At 43.0% G+C, this 18895-nt stretch overlaps 1 protein-coding gene across 2 annotated transcripts in view; it reads right to left on the bottom strand.

Moving 5' to 3' along the window:
- Window positions 1-18895, bottom strand: part of KIAA2012 (KIAA2012 ortholog) — a 109039-nt gene that overhangs the window by 65452 nt on the left and 24692 nt on the right. Inside the window, exons 7-11 of one of the 2 annotated variants that reach the window (XM_047084827.1) lie at window positions 18233-18375; window positions 15295-15463; window positions 14132-14281; window positions 10949-11119; window positions 8215-8322 (exon numbers count right to left, since the gene is read on the bottom strand). In XM_047084827.1, coding sequence (XP_046940783.1) covers window positions 8215-8322; window positions 10949-11119; window positions 14132-14281; window positions 15295-15463; window positions 18233-18375 — 741 coding nt within the window. Of the gene's footprint in view, window positions 1-8214; window positions 8326-10948; window positions 11120-14131; window positions 14282-15294; window positions 15464-18232; window positions 18376-18895 lie in introns of both variants that reach the window. The other variant, XM_047084826.1, reaches the window with a different exon arrangement.

Raw genomic sequence — 18895 nt, forward strand, 5'->3', positions numbered from 1 at the left:
ATATCAACCTCTTTCTCTGTCCCTTGCATATGATAGGCATTCACATTTTATTATAGGAGTTAAACACACATGTAATGGGTCTTCTCTCTTTTAGGTCCAATAATATTTTATGTAAGAAGTTTACTTAATACTTTACAAGATGTACTGCAAGTATGTTACCAAGTGGGAACTGGGATGGCAGATATTTTTTGATGCTAACAAGGAAACGCACTTTATCATGTATTTCAGTATCATTCTGAGGACTGGAATTGGGAACACATTTGAGAATAATCCTTTTTTTGGGTAGCATGAACTTTTTTTTTATTTTTAATTTTTATTTAAGTCCAAGTTAGTTAACATATAGTGTAATAATGATTTCAGGAGTAGAATTTAGTGATTCATCACTTACATATAATGCCCAGTGCTCATCACAAGTGCCTTCCTTAATACCCATCACCCATTTAGCCCATCCCCCTGCCCACCTCCCCTCCAGCAACCCTCAGTTTGTTCTCTGTTTTTAAGAGTCTCTTATGGTTTGGGATGGCAGATGTTATTATAGTCGCATTATTTTAGCTAAGGAACATGGTGAGCTGCTGTGACAAGAGACTCTAAAAGATAAACATTTATTTATCTTTCTGATAAGAGTTGAGAGGTAGGTGGGCAGATCAGGGTGGCTTTGCTTCATGAAGTTATCTGAGCACTGATGTTTCTTATATCTTATGGCTCCATTATCTCATCGACTATTGCCCTCTTCTACCTGGTTGAGCTGTTTTACCACCTCAGCCGAGTCCAAGGGGAAAGAAGACCAACCTCCTTTGGTAAAGAGGAAGGCAAGCAGTGTCCTTTTTAAGAAAATAACCTGGAAGTTGCACACGTTACTTCTATTCACATTTCATTAGCCACAACTTAGTCACATGGCCATACTTGGTTGCAAGAAAGGCTGGAAAAACGTAATTTCTAGCCAGCAGCCATATATTCAGCTAAATTTGGATGCTTTTAAATGTGTATTTATTTATTTTGAGAGAGGGAGAGAGAAAGAATGCACATACACACACATGTGTGAGTGGGGGAGGAGCAGAGAGAGAGGGAGAGAGAGAATCCCAAGCAGGCTCTGCACTGTCAGTACAAATCCGGACAAGGGGCTCGAGCCCATGAACTGTGAGATCATGAACTGAGGCATGATGAAGAGTCAGATGCTCAACCGACTGAGCCACTCAGGTGCCCCTGGATGCTTTTAATAAAAGGAATAATGAAAGAATGGATATTGGTGAACAATTAAAGTCTCTGCTACTCACAGTTTCAACCATTATTTATGGGCAGTATTCCAGGAGTGCCCGTGGTATTTTCTGGGATATTCAGAAGTAGATAAAGGGGATTAACCCATAGAAGTTTTAAATCTTGAGGAAAGAAGATAAAAAGTAAAAATGGTAAAGGAAGTGATGGAGTGCCTGGTGAGAGGCCCAGGCATTAAGAATTAGTGGAATCTAAGAAATCGGCAATTAGCATGACATCAGGTAAGCCGTCACAAAGAAGGTGGGAATTCAGCTAGTCGTTGAAGCCTGGAAACTTGGACAAGAAGGACTGGAGGTAAATATGATTTAGTAGGAAGAGCTTTGACCTGAGTGGGTGCAGGAAGATCTGGATTTGAGCCTTAGATTTGCCACATAGAAGCTGTGTGACTTTGGGCAAATCACCATACTTTCCTGGGCCTCAGTGTCCTTATCTATAGAATGAGAGAGTTTGCAAACTGTGGTCTCTATAGACCCCCTACCCAGGAACAATCTTAGGAGGGGAAGAATTAGCTGAGCTGTGGAGAAGTTGGGGGGGACACAGACCAACCCCACTTCAACCAGACAGCTTTGCTGTTATCCATATAATTTACTAGTGTCCTCAGCAAGTCTATTTGATAAGCGCTTCCTCTGCTTAAATGATGATGAAGGTCATGCCTCCATTCCATCTTGACTCTGGGGTTATCCGAAATAGAACAAACGTAAGGGAGGTAGAATTCATAATTTCACGGGCTTTCTAAAAAATGTAAGTATCATCATATGCAAAAAAATAAAGAGGAACTAAATATTCTTCAATACTTCATTATTGATTTTTTTCCTTAAAAAATAATTTCCAACAGATTCAGAGAGAACTATTATTTTTGACATTTTTCTTCTTTGGCAGGCATAAAGTGGTGATGACACATTTTTAGCCAAATATGAGGTAGGGGAGTCTTTGTGCTTATAGGAATCATGAGAGGTTTTTGTCAAAGGAAAGGAGGCTTCCTAGTATTTTTTAGTGGCTCTCTGCTGGTGGCTATCAGAACACCTTCCAGTGTGGGCTGCTGGGGCTTTGCTGGCCTCACTGTGATGAGGGAAAGAACCCTACTTCTCTATGAAGTCCAGGAATAAGCACAGCTATCACAGCCTGCTGTGTGGTCTATGTGACAGACCCAAATTAGCTCCATGCTGAGCCTCATGGGAATCTCCCATAATTTCTGTAAGGAGAGTATGTTGGTCAGGGCTTAGTGGAGAACAGAAACCACCATGTATTTTAAAAAGGAATGGAGTTACTATACAGAATTTGGTGCTTATAAAGTTGCTGTAGCAACTACCTCAGTCTTCATGAGCTTGCTTGTCAGCACAGGTAGCCCAAAGCTTCTGCCTTGCTTCTGCCCTCCATGGCTCTTGCTAGAGCAGCTCTTTGGCAGAACCCAATTTGCATGTAGCCTCCTGATGGCAAAGGTTATCCAGGAAGTGTTTTTAGCCTTGCCTCTGCAATACAGGAAGGCCCACTGGAAGACAGTGCTAGGTGCCAAGTGACCATATCCAGTCACATTTTCCTATATTTCAATTGACCTGAGATTGTTAGAACTGGCAACATTATTTCTTATGGGTTATTAACAAACACTGATTGGACAAAATTTGCAATCAGTCTAAAATTTGCACACTGGCTGCTTCTTACTTTCCTCTACTTCTCACTCAGAGATGGATGGATTGTGGGCCTTATGATTAGAAGTGATGTTTGGAAAATGAGAATAAGAACAGTCGTGAATTATTGAATGGCTGAGATCCTGCTTCAGGATTTAGACAGCAGAACTGCCCCACCAGGAGAGTCTCCTTGGGAAACGGGCATATTTAGTAACATACAACATTATAGCTGGAAGGAACCTTAGAAAGCACCAGTTTAGCATTTTCTGAAGTGTTCCAAAAATGACTTAGATCCACATGTGCTTTGCTGAAAACAATAAATAATTAAGTGGTCAAATAAGTTTGGGCAACAATGCATATCCTCATCTGAAAGAGCAGTAATTCACATTAGCATATTAGAGGCCTTGTGAAGTCCTGCAGTAAGGAATCTGCTTAGCTAATTTAGCTCACTGGTTTCCACACTTATTTGACCTCAGAATCTTTTGTTTTTTACATAATGCCTGTTAATCTTCTGAGGAATTGGAGTTCTATGGGACATAGTCTGGGAGGATTGGATCTAATTCCATCTACTCTTTTCTCATATGAGGAAGCTGAAGTCCACAGCAGTGAAATTACTTGGCCATGATCACAGAAATTGCAGGTGGTAGAGCTGAGCATAAACCCCAAGACTTGGGACCCTTAGTCTGGAGTTCTTTCTTTTTACCCTGAACACTACTTTGTCTAAAGGACTTTTCCTCCTTTATTTTTTTTAATTCAATGTTTATTTATTTTAGAGAGAGGTGGGGGAAGGGGCAGAGAGAGAGAGAGAGAGAGAGAGAGAGAGAATCTGAAGCAGACTCTGCACTGTCAGTGCAAAGCCCAATTTAGAGCTTAAATCCGTGAACCGTGAGATCACGACCTGAGACAAAGTCAGACACTCAACTGACTGAGCCACCCAGGCACCCCAATAGACTTTTCCTCCTTTAACTCTCCTGTCATCTTCTTTAAGGCACCAGTTGTTAAGAGAAAGACTACTCAAGGAAAATTGTATTCTTTTACCCATGGGTTGCCACAACCAGCATTATCACAGATGCCAAATGGGGAAAGCAAAGAAAAAGTCAACTGTTTAGTATGTTTGCTTCCAAATAACCAGTGTTTTGAGACCAGCTGGAATATTCTTCAGACCCTACATGTTTCTGTTTACCAAATTGCAGATCACCAGGAAGTGACACGGAGTATACGATCTATTGCTAAAACTATCGCCAAATCTACTGACCTAAGAACAAGAAACCTTTATTATATCTTGCACAGTTTCTGTGGGAATCTGGGAGTGGCTTTGGTGTGTGATTCTAGTGCAGGGTTTCTTGTGAGGCTGTAGTCACAATGTCAGGCAGGGTGGTCATCTGAAGGTTTCACTGAGGCTGGAGCATCTCCTCTCAAGGTAGTTTACCCATAAGCCTGGGAAGTTTATTCTAGCTCTTGGCAGGAGGTGTTACTTCCTTGCCATATGGACCTCTCCACAAGGTTGCTTGAGTAGCCTCATGACAGACATGGTGGTTGGCTTTCCCCAGAGTGAGGAATCCAAGAGAAAGAGCCAGGAGGAAGCCGCAGTGCCTTTTATGACCCAGGCTCAGTTTGGGTCAATTCTGTCATATTCTACATTTATTAGAAATGAGCCACTATGTCCCGTCTACACTCAAGGGAAGGAGTATTAGTTTCTCCCTTTTGGAGGAACAAGTGTCAGAGAATTTGTGGACATATTTTATTATTTTTATTTTTTTAATTTTTTTTAATGTTTATTTATTTTTGAGACAGAGAGAGACAGAGCATGAACGGGGGAGGGTCAGAGAGAGGGAGACACAGAATCCGAAACAGGCTCCAGGCTGTCAGCACAGAGCCCGACGTGGGGCTCGAACTCACGGACCGCAAGATCGTGACCTGAGCCGAAGTCGGCCGCTCAACCGACTGAGCCACCCAGGCGCCCCTGTGGACATATTTTAAAACCACCATACCAAGAACCAAGAAAAAGTTGTAAGAAGAAGGATGCTAATTAAATGACCAAAATAGGGGTGCCTGGGTTGCTCAGTCAGTTAAGCAGCCAACTCTCAATTTCAGCTCAGGTCATGATCTCGTGGTTCAGGAGTTTGAGCCCTGAATTGGACTCTGCACTCACAGTGCAGAGCCTGCTTTGGATCCTCTGTCTCCCTCTCTCTCTCTCTCTGCCCCTCCCCTTCTCATGCTCTCTCTCTCTCTCTCTCTCTCTCTCTCTCTCTCTTTCTCTGTCAGACACACACACACACACACACACACACACACACACACACACACACAAATAAACATTAAAAAAATAATAAAATAAATGACCAAAACATAAAGAACATATTTGGGGTAAAAATCCATTTAGGACAAGAACAAGTGCTAACTGGAAACTCTGAAAGAGATCAAGAATTTAAATTTACATGGGGGCATATGGGTGGCTCAGTTGGTTAAGTGTCTGACTCTTGATTTCAGCTCAGGTCATGATCTCATGGTTCGTGAGATTGAGCCCTGTGTCAAGTTCTTGCTTACAGCATGGAGCCTGCTTGGGGTTCTCTCTTTTTCTCCCTCTCTCTGCCCCTCCTTGCTCTAAACAAACAAACAAACAAACAAACAAACAAACATTAAATAAAAAAGAATTTAAATTTACATGGGACCTGAAGTCTCAACCTGAATCACTGGCACAGACATCCTTGAACTTCTTGCAATAAAAAAACTTATAAAAGAAAACTTCTCTTGTGGCCACCATGACTGGGAACATAGGTGAAGGATCTGACTCAAGGATAAGCAATGCAGAGAGCACAGCCACTGCTTTGACTTATATCCTTCCAAGTGAACTTTTCCTTTCTTAAGCCTTTGCATTTTCTAAGTGTTGCAATATCCCAACATAACCAAGAGTGTCAAATTCCATCTCTAGCCTTCACATCTTTTTTTTTTCTTCTGAAGGTTTATATCCATTTCTCTATGCTCTCTGAAAGCAAGATATCATGATCTAATTGCCTAAGAATGTATTTCCAAATAGATGTTGACAGAGTCTGAGAGTCTCAGAAAGATCAGACAGATCATATTGTCTCCTTTACTCAAGATTTTTAAAAAATTAACAACAACAACAACAACAACCCAACGTGATCCTCAAAGAACTTTCCTTTGTGGTACCTGGGGTATTCAAATCAATCAGCAAGTATTTCTTGGACATATGATAAAGATAAGAGGTTCTCGGGGACTCATGTAATATATTTGGGGAGCTAAACAGAAAACAGATGCAGATTAAAAACAATAATCACAAAGCTGGGATTGAGAGAGAGGAATGGGCGGAGGCAGTTATAAGAGAGGAGGTGGATTTATTAAGAAAACTGTCCCAGAAAAGATGAGCCTTTGCCTGGAACTTAAAACAATTCTCAATATTTGTGAGCAATTGGGCAAAGGCTGGGAGGGGCATAAGAGAAGGAAGCCTGAATGTCTGGGCCATCGGAGAGATGAGGAAAGAGTGGGCCTGAATGTGATGGGAGATGAGCCTGGAAGGATAGGGAGGGGAGGATGGTAGAGATGGATCTGAACAAACTGAGCTACAAAGAGTTTGGTGTAATTGCAGCAAGTCCTTTGCAAGAGTTGAACATTTTTTTTTAGTATACTCCTTCTCAAAATGAAATGAAAGAAAACAACAGCAACAAAATCTTTCCTATTCACAGAGACTCTCCAAAGGCTAGACCTGTTCTATGGGCCCCCCGTAGGGAGATGTGGGTTTCAGGTTCTGCCTTGTCTTCCAGGACACATTCCAATCACCATCAAGGCTAAAGGTCCACCAATTGTATGTGGAGGAAAGGCTGGCAAGAGGCCAGTGACTGACTGACTGATGGATTGATTCATTCAACAAGCTTACCGTGAATGCCTTTAGGCTTGAGAGGATTAAATGTATTGTTCATGGAACTAGCACAAGATGGCAGACAAGTCTCCATTTATTCAGCATAAGTTTCATTTCTCTTTCCTCCTTTTGTGTGGACATTATTGAAAGACTTTTCAATGAAAATTGATTGTGATCCTGCTATGTATGCGTTAGGGACGATGTTAGGTGCTGGGAATACTAAAATGACTGAAACATCATACTGACAATGTGACAACGAACTTAAAGCCTAAATATTTCCTTTTCTGCTTCTGGCTTTTGCTTTACCAAAAGGGGAGCTATTTCTCCTAGAACGGAGTGGACAAATGTGCGGCAGGTGAACAGAATCATATTTGCTCTCCAGTTGTTGTACCAGCTGTGTCACACTGACAGTGGCCTCCACCTGTCCAAATTCTGCTTCTGCCAATACAGATCCAAGTTATTTTTATACTTATATCATGCGATAACCCAAGTGGTGATGAAAGTTCTTTAACACTGGATTTGGAACTGAATGCATTCTAGTTTCTGGAAACCCATGTACTAATCATCTATTTCCAAGCAATAGATGCAATACGTAAACTGCAGCAATAGTCAAGAAACTTCCTAGCTGCTGGAGGTAGAGGAGTTGATCTTCTCATTTTGGATGAGGGACCTTGAACACTGAGAGGGACTGACCCAAAGTCATCTGACATGTAGATAGAGGCAGAGGACAAGCCAGGGCTACTCAAATCTCCTGGCTTTGAATCCATGCTCTTTTTATTAAGCCAGTGGTGACATAACTCACCAAATGAGTACAGATTTTAATCTCCCTCATCAAGAGGCCTGCTGGGCATACGTCTCACACATACACATCATGATGGTTCCTGGGTGGTTGATACTCATCACCCTCTGACTTCATTTTTTTTTCCCTTTGCAAAATGGCTATTGCCCAGAGCCAGCATCTCTTCTCCAAAAAGGTAATGTGCCAGAGGGTTTTTGGAAACTGCTTTGATATCTGTCAGAAGCCAAATGATTTGCAGCAATGAACCAACGCACATAACAAGGATACCTGATTGGATTACCAATTAACCATCTCCACCTCTGGAAGGTGGCTGGAAAGAAGAGAAAAGGCAGTGTTTAGTTTGGGCAATTACCAAAAGGGCTTTATCATTCTCATCAAGGCATCAACACAGCACATTAGACCTCCTCCAAGCCATTCCACAGGAACTTCCCTCTCCAGATGCTCCAGCAAGAGTAAACTTGTCATGCAAACATTGGGTTATTGTGTCTGAGCTACAGAAGCACCTCTGTGTCAGTGAGAGGGGAGAAACTGGCTGACTTGCATCTGTTTTTAATGATGTCTCTGCTGCTGGGAAGTTTTGGAAGCTACAGGTAAAATCTTTCCATATAAAAGTGAGGCTGGCCTGCGATGTAACATCTTACCTTTACTTGAAAGAGGCTCCTCGGTTTCAGTAGGCCTGGGGAGGGATAGGCAGATGTTTTCTCCATCTGGACCCAGCAAGAAGTGTCCCGGTGTGGGGTCTTTGGAATCTTCTTGAAAATAAACACAAGCATGGACAATGTTAGCCCCAGTGCAGGGGAGGCAGGCTTCACCTGGACTGTGCTCCCCGAATCCCCAGCAGGCAGATGCTAGTGTGCTCAGGTGCTTGCCAGAGTGCAGGGTCAGCCCTACTCCTGGGATTTGGCAGAGCAGGGCCAGCATTTACGTCCTGCTCTCTGGAGGTCAGTGTGGGACTGCCACTAGCCTATGTCATGCCTTTGTGAGACTCTGGCAAAGGGGTCTCTCTGGACTCAAGCAGCCCTATATTGGCAAGGCTAGGGTGGTGTGTAGCCCAGCCCCTGGGCACAGGGCTATGTGATTTCAGCCTCTGCTTCCCTTTTCCATCACATGTCTCTCTGCAGTGCTCTGCAGTACAGCCTACCCTATGGATCAATGCTGGGACTGCTCAGTGACTCCAGGTCCTCAGGCCACTGAGAAGAAGGAAGCTGTATTTCCCTCTGTTGCTTAGAAGAGTTGAAGGTGTTTCTATAACGTTCCCTTCCCTATCACTGTGGCACAGGGGTCAGGAGGAGAGCTGGCCACTGGCCACAGTGGATGCTTACAAGGACACACACATACACACACACACAGGCATAAGATGCACACACAGAAACACACACATTTACAGATGTGCACACACATCTGATTACAGGTGTGCACACACATATATATGCAAAGCGAGTGTGCACACACATGCATGCACAACCACATATGCATGTGTGCACGCATGTACACATGTACCATGCATGAACAAGGACACACATCAATACATGCACACTTGTCCTCAGGCATGCATGCCTGCATAATCACACACACATATATACACACAAGTACTCATGTAGGCATATAAGCATACACATACCCTCATACACACATGTGCTCTCATATACATATTCATTTACACACACTTAGCCAACACACTTGGGGCTTTAGGCTGCATTCTTATCATAGTCATGGCCCTGGTATTCATTTTTTCTTTTCTTTTTTTTTTTTAGTGTTTATTTGTTTTTGAGAGGGAGAGAGAGACAGAGAATGAGCAGGGGAGGGGCAGAGAGAGAGGGAGACACAGAATCCAAAGCAGACTCCAGGCTGTGAGCTGTCAACACAGAGCCCGTTGCTGGGCTTGAACTCATAAACTGTGAGATCCTGACCTGAACTGAAATCTGACACCCAACCAACTGAGCCACCCAGGCGCCCCCATTCTAATCAGATACTCCCTTTATAAAAATATCCAAGTGTGTGTGTGTGTGTGTGTGTGTGTGTGTGTGTGTGTTTGCTGTGATTTGTCTTGGGCTATGCAACCTCCTAGAACACCCTTGTTACTGACATGACTGTACCTAAAGTTTGGTTCATTTGTATCAAATTTAATAGAGGATCACTGCCATGCAAGTATAAAAGGGGAAAGTGTTGTAGGAGAAAGATTCCTTATAGAAATAGTTTATAAGTGAAAATGACATCTTTGGAGAAAGAGATAGAGAGGTAGTGAAAGAGAGGAGTTTGATTTTGACCATTGCAGTGTTAGAGAAGCTGCAAACACATAAAGGAGTTACTGATCTATGTATTTAATTTATGCTTACAAGGTTTCAACTCTACATGCTTGGGGGAAGGAGGGAGGGAGTCAGAGACTTAAACATGAGGCATCCTGTCCCTGAGTGGCATGAGATGAAAATGAAAGATGCCATACTTGCTGTCTTTGTGGTTCTCAGTTCCCATGTGCCTCTCAGAGAGTGAGTTTCTTGCAGCCCTGAGTGTGATTCTGCTGTTAACAGAGATACTTTCTTCACATTGTCTGGCACCCAAACACACACTGATCTCCTTCATCTGGGGCTCAGCCAGAGAAAGCAGCCCAACACTCCCATGAAGGAGGAATAGCTGGCTGGGCTGCACTTTCTAGAAAATGGTCTAGAAAGTGTCCAGCATGGCACCTCCCTAAGGGACTCTCGGGTAATTTGGACTCTAAGCAATTTTTGCTTTATGAGCTGCTTTTAGATCAAAGCCCCCCATGGAAGCTATTGCTGCACTGTCTCTGCATTATTGCTCTTGTATAAGCATCTTAGTCTCCTCCTAGACTGTCAGCCCTTAAGGATAAGAACTTTAAGTGGGCCTAAGTCATAGAGGATGTGGATTTGCTCTGCCTCACCCTTCAGTAGAAACCCAGGGTCCTTCTCTCTCTGTGAACAGGCCTCAGGCTGGAGGGCAGCTTCTCTCAGGGGACTCTTCCTGTTGGCAGGGTCATGTCACCAGGCTCCCTTGCCCCAGGGAGGGTGTTGAATATCCTGGTAAATCCAGTAGCGTGTCTCCCTGATGAGCACAGGGAGCTGTGTCATTACATACTGCTGCCAGGAGTGAGGAGAGCACAGAACAGCTTGGCAGTGCATGTTGGTGCAGCAAACCCTTAAAACATGTACTGACTCTTTAGGAATATGCATGGTGAACATTAATCCCAGACATTGTTGGAAACACTGCTCATTTCCTCTTTTCAATGGGGTGGCTTTCAGACAGCTTACATCACAGCTGCTGTGTGGCCCTGGCAGATGCTTTAAATGAGCCAAGAGCCACAGACAAGCTGGGTGGGGGTGGGGGTGGGGAGCATCTGTATACCCCAGAAGTGATTACCTTGTCCTTCTGCTGGGAGTGTCCCCTTGGCCCTTCTCACGTCCATGGGGCCTGTGGAGCTGTTGCAGCCTGATGTCCTGGGGCTGTCCCGGCCCCTCTGGCTCTCTGGACTTTTTATTCCTTTAATCAGGGACATTGGTGGGGTCATATTTTGGGGTGGGGCATCATCACCTTCCAGAGCAAAAGGAGAAAAAGCACAAGTGAGAATTTCTGAATCGGCAAGAAGGAGAAAGAACCTTTTTTTTTGACTTGGTTGATAGCTCCTTGTGCTTAGGCTGGTTTATGCCAATTGTTCTTAAGTTTGTCCCTCTTTTCTAGCCCTGCTAAGGAGTGGAGGCCAGGTGTCTCCCATGGCCAAGGTGGCTAGCTAGAACAGTGGTCCTTCAGTTGGGGAGCCTGTAAGCACTGGGAGGACCCGAGCAGTGGTTATTGTTCTCATCTTGTTCACAGGCTCCTGAGATAGAAAAAAGACTAGAGAGGCTATGAGAACCTTCTAGACCAAACTCTCAAATTAGAAAGCCCCCATCTTGGGGCTCATGGGATTGTTGATTACAGAGTTTCAACCACAAAGCAATTTTTCTACGCAGAACCAACGATCACTTGGTTCCTCAAGGTTATAAAGTACAAAGTAACACCTTCCAGATGATAGAGGGTAATGGGATTGATGATAATGCTACACAAAGCACATCATTCCCTTCACTTCTGTTCTCTTCCTCCAGCTCTTTTTCAAAATCAGTAGGGACTATTCTAGGAAGGGTGAAACCCAGTAATCTAAGTGATTGAGACCTTGTCTTAATCTCAGAGAGTGGTCTTTATTTCACATTTAACACACTGTTGCTGTTGTGTTTCAAAGCTGGCTTCACACACAATTTCAAAGTATCATAGGCTACTTATTTATTACAAAGGGAAAATGTATCTTTACAATGGAGAAATCTAGTAGACATGACCTTTAACTAAATAATGAAATTTAACATCCCCTATAATAAAACAAATTATAACAAATGAAATAAATATGAAGGGATATTTTGTGTCTCTTGATGTGATTGCTGGGAAGGATGTATTGTCACTTACATACTCTTCTTGCCAAAAATGTTGCATCTGAATCTAATCACAAGGAAACAGACAAATCAAAATTGAGAGCAATCTGAAAAGCAACTAGTCTATCCTCTTCAAAAATGTCAAATGTCATGAAGAACAAGATTCTAAAGACATGGGACAATTAAATACAATACATGATCCTGAGTAGAGTCCTGGATTGCTTGGGGGGAAAAAAAACTATAAGGAACATTATTGGTATAATTAGGAAAATTTGAATATGGACTATGTATTAGAAAGTAATATTGCGGGGCACCTGGGTGGCTCAGTCAGTTGAGAGCCTGACTTCGGCTCAGGTCATGATCTCACGAATTGTGGGTTCGAGCCCTGCGTCAGGCTCTGGGCTGACAGCTCAGAGCCTGGAGCCTGCTTCCGATTCTGTGTCTCCCTGTCTCTCTGCCCCTCCCCTGCTTGTGCTCTGTCTGTCTCTCTCTCTCAAAGGTGAGTAAACATTAAAAAAAATTAAAAAAAAAAAGAAAATAATATTGCATCAATGTTAGTTTTCTTGAGTGTGGTAATGACATTGTGTCTATGAATGAGAAACTCATTGCTCTCAGGAAATATGTGCTGCTAAAGGAAGAAATACACAAAGTCTGCAATTTAATCTCAGGTGGTTCATCAAAAAAATATATATGGTGTATATGCATATATAAAATCTTGTTTTATTTTTATGATATTAGACGTGAGATTATCCAGGGCTAAGCAAGTAAATGGGTATGTGCAACCTCTAGCAATGGGGCAGTTCTGCTTAGCAGCTTTAGGAACCTTGTAAAAAAGGTTGTCACGGAAATCTTGCCTTTTTAGACTCTTCTTTATGCTTCTACCACTAGGTTGGGTCATATACTGAACTAACTCACACCAACATATCAGGGACTTCTCAGACCAGGTTCCCTCTGGCAGGGCGGCAGACGATGCACAAGCTCTAGATACCTGGTGAACATGGCAGCTCAAAACAAGTGGAGAGCAGTGTGAGGTGAGCAATACCAAAGATGAAATTTACCAATATTGCCACTGATCTCAGTGGCTCAGACTGTGCACCTGACGTTGAGACCCACAGGTGGAAAGCTGCTTTCCTACCTGTTTGCACACAGAGCAACCCTTGCCCACATCTAGATTTTTTTTTTTAAGGAAACTTCAGAGTCTTTAGGATGATTAACTCTCACATAAGAGATAGAGTAAATGAGCTCTTTCCCCAATAATCAAAGGAAGCTTTCAATACTGAAACATCTCAAGAATGTTCTGACCTGTTCATTGTATTGTTTATTCTGAAAGACAGTGTAATGGGTAGGAAGACGGATTCTGGCATCAGAAGGCCTGAGCTCCTATCCCAGCTAGGCCACTTGTAATTGTGTGACCTCAAACAAGTTACTTATCTCTCAGGCCTTCAGTTTTCTGATCTCTGAAATGAGGGTAAGGTTGTTGTGAGGAGTAAATGAGATAAACTAAGGTACCTGGCACAGAGGAAGAACTCCATAAATATGAATGCTCTTCCTTTTACTTTTCATTAGCACCCGTCAGAGACCACTCAACATTTATCATACAGTCATCTTGCCCATTGGAAAGGACGTTCGGTTTTGTGAAAATGAGGGGCTTTCTAAATATGACCCATTACTTCCAACCTATCAACACATAAAAGATTCCCTTAGGTATACTCATATGTGTAGTTTCAAATGTCCATGTGATGTCTTGAAAAATTGAAGTCTTTTATTGGTATTATGACTTTTAATGAATAAATAAATATTCTTAAATTGATTAGAAATGGAATTTCATTGGCTAAAAACATAAGATAAACTATAAAGCATGCAGCAAAGTTTTAGTAAGTCTGGTGCTGTTTTACATCTGCAACCAGAAACTGTTAGTAGGGGGATGATTCAGTGAGTAAGTTGCATGAACTAGACACTAAGTTGGTCTTATAATAGCACTTTGGTGAAGACAGCCGCTGCCTGAACTAAGCCATTTTCGAGTGGCAGGGGAGCAACTAGCTTCCCTTCCAGCCTCCTTCTTCATGGCTGAGGTTCCTTGTGTGTCTTGCCTTGCTTCCTTTCGGGGTGAGAGTCCTGTGGGATACTGAAGGGAATGAATAGCTACCTTGAGGTGAGAGCATGTCCCTGCCCGTGTCCACTGGGAGATGCACTGTTAACTCCCTTGGCTTTTCTAGGGATGCATGCTTCATGGGAGGTTTCCGTAAAGCCCTGACCTTTTCTTCTGTTTCTGGTCCTGACTCAGGGTGTGGAGCACCTAGGAGACAAGGAGAAAGCCAAGTTTTGTAGATGTCTGTGGTTTTTGCCAACTGTCTCTTCTTTTTGGGGACCCATCTTTCCCCTGCTCACACTATGTGGTTTGGGTGGAGCTGTGTCCATTCCCTGACTCTGGGGATGGGCGTGTGACTGGCTAATGAGCACATTTCATTGTCTTAGCTGCAATGATTGGGTCCAGGTTGGGCATGCAACTCAAGCCTGGCCAATTAGAGGCAATTCTGGTACTTTTGCAAGAGCTTTTAAGGGGCATATCCTTTCTAGTGGGGTTAACAGATAAGAGATTAGCATGAAAATGCAGGAGGCCAGGGCATTTGGGTGGTTTAGTTGGTTAAGCATCCAACTCTTTTTTTAATTTTTTTTTAACGTTTATTTATTTTTGAGACAGAGAGAGACAGAGCATGAACGGGGGAGGGGCAGAGAGAGAGGGAGACACAGAATCTGAAACAGGCTCCAGGCTCTGAGCCATCAGCACAGAGCCCGACGCGGGGCTGGAACTCACGGACCATGAGATCATGACGTGAGCTGAAGTCGGACGCTCAACCGACTGAGCCACCCAGGCGCCCCAAGCATCCAACTCTTGATTTTGGCTCAGGTCACAATATCACGGTTTGTGGTTTTGAGCCCCATGTCTGGGTCCGTGCTGACAGTGTGCAGTGTCTGCTTGGGATTCTGTCTCTCTCTCTCTCTGACCCTTCCCCCTTGTGTGCACTCTCTCACTCTCTTTCTCTCTCTCAAAAAAATAAACTTAAAAAAAAAGAAAAAAAAACCAACCCATGCAGGAGGCCATCTTTACTACCATATGGGGACATGTGAATATGACCAGAAGGCATCGACTTCTAGATTTTACCCTTTTTCTTCCTTTAAAAAATGTTCTCTGAAGATGATGATTCTGAGGAGGGTAAACCATGATTTAGGAGACATTTACATTAGGGAGACCCACATCCAAGTGCCTGCCTGAGTTCCCTCAGGAACACCTAAACACAGGTGATCTACCTCTTCTGTGTGACTTTTCTTTTGAGGGATGTTGGGTGTGGAAATGAATCTCCACTGGGAAGATAAAGAGTTCTGCTGGAGGTTCATTGGCTTTAAATGGACTCCTCAGGGGGTTCAGAACTCTGGGTGGTTCTTCTGAGATGGGAGGTAGTTTCAAAGCCTTGGGCACCTGGAGAAAATTTGAAAACAAAACCCAACATGGCAGGTATTTAAAAACTGCTGCTTGCAGAGGACAAACAACACTGTATCTTCTTGTATCTCTAGCACCAGGTGCTGCTGGGTGTGACGTAGCTTCAGTACCCATGGCTGAGAAGTAAAGCCGACCAACCGACTAACCGGGGAGCTGGCTGTATGATCAGAGTGGTGCCGCTTTGCTTCTTGGGAACTGGGAAATGCCCCTCCCTTAATCCATCCTTTGATTCCTCTGAGATGTATAAACATGATAAATTCGACAGCCTTCAAGACAAAATATAGTCTTTCTTTGTCTTGCAGCCGAGGAAACTAAGCCGGGTTGGAATGATATAGCTGAGATTTCTGTGTATGGAAAGTGAGGAATCCCTGTGTGTGTTGCTAAGGGAAAAAACCAAGGTACAGAACATTGACTGTGCAACATTTTAGGTTACAAAGAGCAGAAAGTAGGAATATGCATTTGTGTTTGCTTACTTCATGTAAACTCTTTAAGCCTCAATTTCTTTTTCTGTAAAATGGGAGTAATCATACTTGCTACCTCATAAGGTTGCTGTGAGTACAGAATGAGCTAATTACACGTAGTTACAATAATGTTTGGGATTAGAATTTTTCATGGGATATTTCTTTGAGAGAGGCTCTTCTCTCATTAGGTATAATCTTGCCACCTGAAGAATATCTAGGTATCTTCACATTTCTGCAATAGAAACATAGCTGAAAATGAATCACCATGTGACAGAATCAGTGGCAACTTTAGCCCAATTTTTTGTGTCCAAAAAACCCCAAAATGTGTGTGTGTGTGTGTGTGTGTGTGTGTGTGTGTGTGTGTGTGTGTTCAGAGAGAAAGAGAGACAGGGAGAGAGAGAGAATGAGACATTGAGGGTAGTAGTACTTAGGGTCTCCTCTTTCCAGTTACTCAAAAGTTACTGAGGGGAGCCTGGGTAGTTCAGTCAGTTGAGTGTCTGACTTCAGCTCAGGTCATGATCTCACAGTTCATGAGTTCGAGCCCTGTGGTGGGCTCTGTGCTGACAGCTTGGAGCCTGGAGCCTCCTTTGAATTCTGTGTCTCCATCTCTCTGCCCCTCCTCCATTCACACTCTGTCTGTCCCCCTCTCTCTCTCTCTCAAAAATAAATAAACATTTAACAATTTTTTTAAAAAGTTGCTGAAAATTCCTCCTGTTAGCTTGCAGCTTTTAACATATGAACTTGGCTCTGTGAAATGTATACGTGTTCTGGGTTTCAAGGAGTTCAATTTCACAGGAGGAAAAAGAAAACTGTTTTTCATTTTGTGTGTGTGTTCAAAGAGAAAACAATGATCAGAAACACACGCAAACACCCTACATGTTTAGAGTTGGATGAGGAAGGAAATTCAACCAAGTATATGCAGGATGATATTTATAATTTTGAGACATTAAGAAAATGATTAACCAAGTGTATGCACATAGGATCTTTATGTTCCTAGAGACCTTAACTGTCTAGGTGCCAGCTGCCCACCAACTGCCCTTTTCTGAATACTGACCTTGTGCATTTTGTTTGACAAGGTTTGCATTGAGAAATCTATGTGGAAATCCAAATGATTTGTGTGAGGTATGCTGACAAGCCAAGCCTTAATTTCTTTATTCCAATTAAAACTTTATATAGAGTTTTAATATAGTGGAAAATACTGCCTTCCTCTGCTAAACCATATACAAGGGTTGAAGGAAAGGACTCCTGTCTTCTGAGCCTGCCTTGGTTCTGGGCTGACCTGGGGTATGAAATCAAGGGCTTTCCTTAGGCATGCAGTGACTCTGGCAGATCAGGCCTACTGTTTACCCTGGTTCAAAAGGAACTGGGGAAGACAGAGGACTTTCTGGTATGGATGGGAAGGTTTAGATCAGGTTAGATACAGGAAATCTGAGAAAATCCTGAACAGACTGAAAATAACCTCCCTCGTCGACACCAGGACCACCTGGAATGCCCATGGCTCCTCCAGTGTCACTTCAGAGGACGAGTCCCCACAATGAACTAACATTGCTATAGTTCCCAATCCAAGACAGGATACTTTCACAAAAATGCATCAACTCATTTCATCCTTCCATCAGCCCTGTGAGGTGGGCATTATTATCTGTGTGCACAGATGAGGTCACTGCAGTTCAGAGGGCTTGAGTTCATGCAACTGCTACAGGCAGAGCATTCCAGAGTCCCCACTTGTTCCTGCTCAGCACAGGTACCTCCAAACCATGGAAGACCCACATAGAATTGCAAGGCAGGATGATGCCAGAGACAGCTAGGAACATTCTCGGGGGAAATGGTGTACTTGACTTTTGAAAAGGTTGATAAACTTGCCAAATTTACTGTACATTTTCAAAGCTGACAGATCCTCAAGCAAATCCATTGCTAAATTCAAGATCTCTAGCATTTTGAGTTTGAAGTGGGTCAACTGCTTATAAGCTCAAATTCCATCCTTACAAATTTACAGATAACCCCCAACCCCTTAATAGCACAAAGGACTCTGTTGCCACCAGAGTGCGGTAATATCATATGCTTTAAGGTAGAACTGGGGCAGCTGAAACTCCTTGTAGTGCACCATTTTCAACATTTAGTAAATTACTACAGCTTTATTCTAGCTGCACATGATGAGCTCAATAGCAAGTAGGGCCAGTTCTCTGAGACATCCCTTTTAGTTGTCTCATTGCTAGATTGAGATTAATCTTTTAAGAGCAAGCATGCATGCACATGTGCACATGCACACACACACACACATACACACAACCTTTTTCTTCTTCACTTCCCCAGCTGTGTTTTTCTCTGAGCAAGTGGCAGGTGCTATAGGAGGGAAAAGGCATCTTTCAGCAGGAGGCTCCTGTAACAAGTGGCTGCTTCTGCCCTTGTGGAGTTTTATATTCTCTTGTCTGTCTGTAGAAATAGGATGGGAATGAGAACTTATTAGTTGCAGGTATGTGGATAGGCAGTTGACTTTCAACTTCTATCACTTTGGGGTTAATAGGAATAGAGGCAAGGACAGGCACTGAGACAGCTATGGCTTTGGCTGAGGCAGTTTCAGGGAGTCCTAATCTCATTACCTGTGTTGGGTTCTTGCTGGCAAGTCAGGTGATGGAGAGAATGATAATAATAGTAGCAGTTAACACATACTAAGTACTAAATATAGGAAAAGAATTATACAAAGTATTTTATGTGCAATAACTCACTTAATCCCCACAATAGTTTTATGAAGGGATTATTCTTATCCCCAATCTACAGGTGAGGAAACTGAGCCTCAGCAAGATCAAATAACTTGCCTAAGATCACAACTGGAAAGTGGGGTTAAACCCAGGCGGTCTAATTGCAGTATGCGTGTGCTTGAGTACTAGGCAAAAAAGGGGGTTGTCAGTCTTGTTGCCACCTTCGACTGGACTTTGTTACTTTGTAAGATAAA

This window comes from Lynx rufus, unplaced genomic scaffold (assembly GCF_022079265.1).
Source record: "Lynx rufus isolate CCGP_SWC_20201006 ecotype Redwood Valley unplaced genomic scaffold, mLynRuf1.p SCAF_2, whole genome shotgun sequence".
Classification (NCBI taxonomy): domain Eukaryota; kingdom Metazoa; phylum Chordata; class Mammalia; order Carnivora; family Felidae; genus Lynx; species Lynx rufus.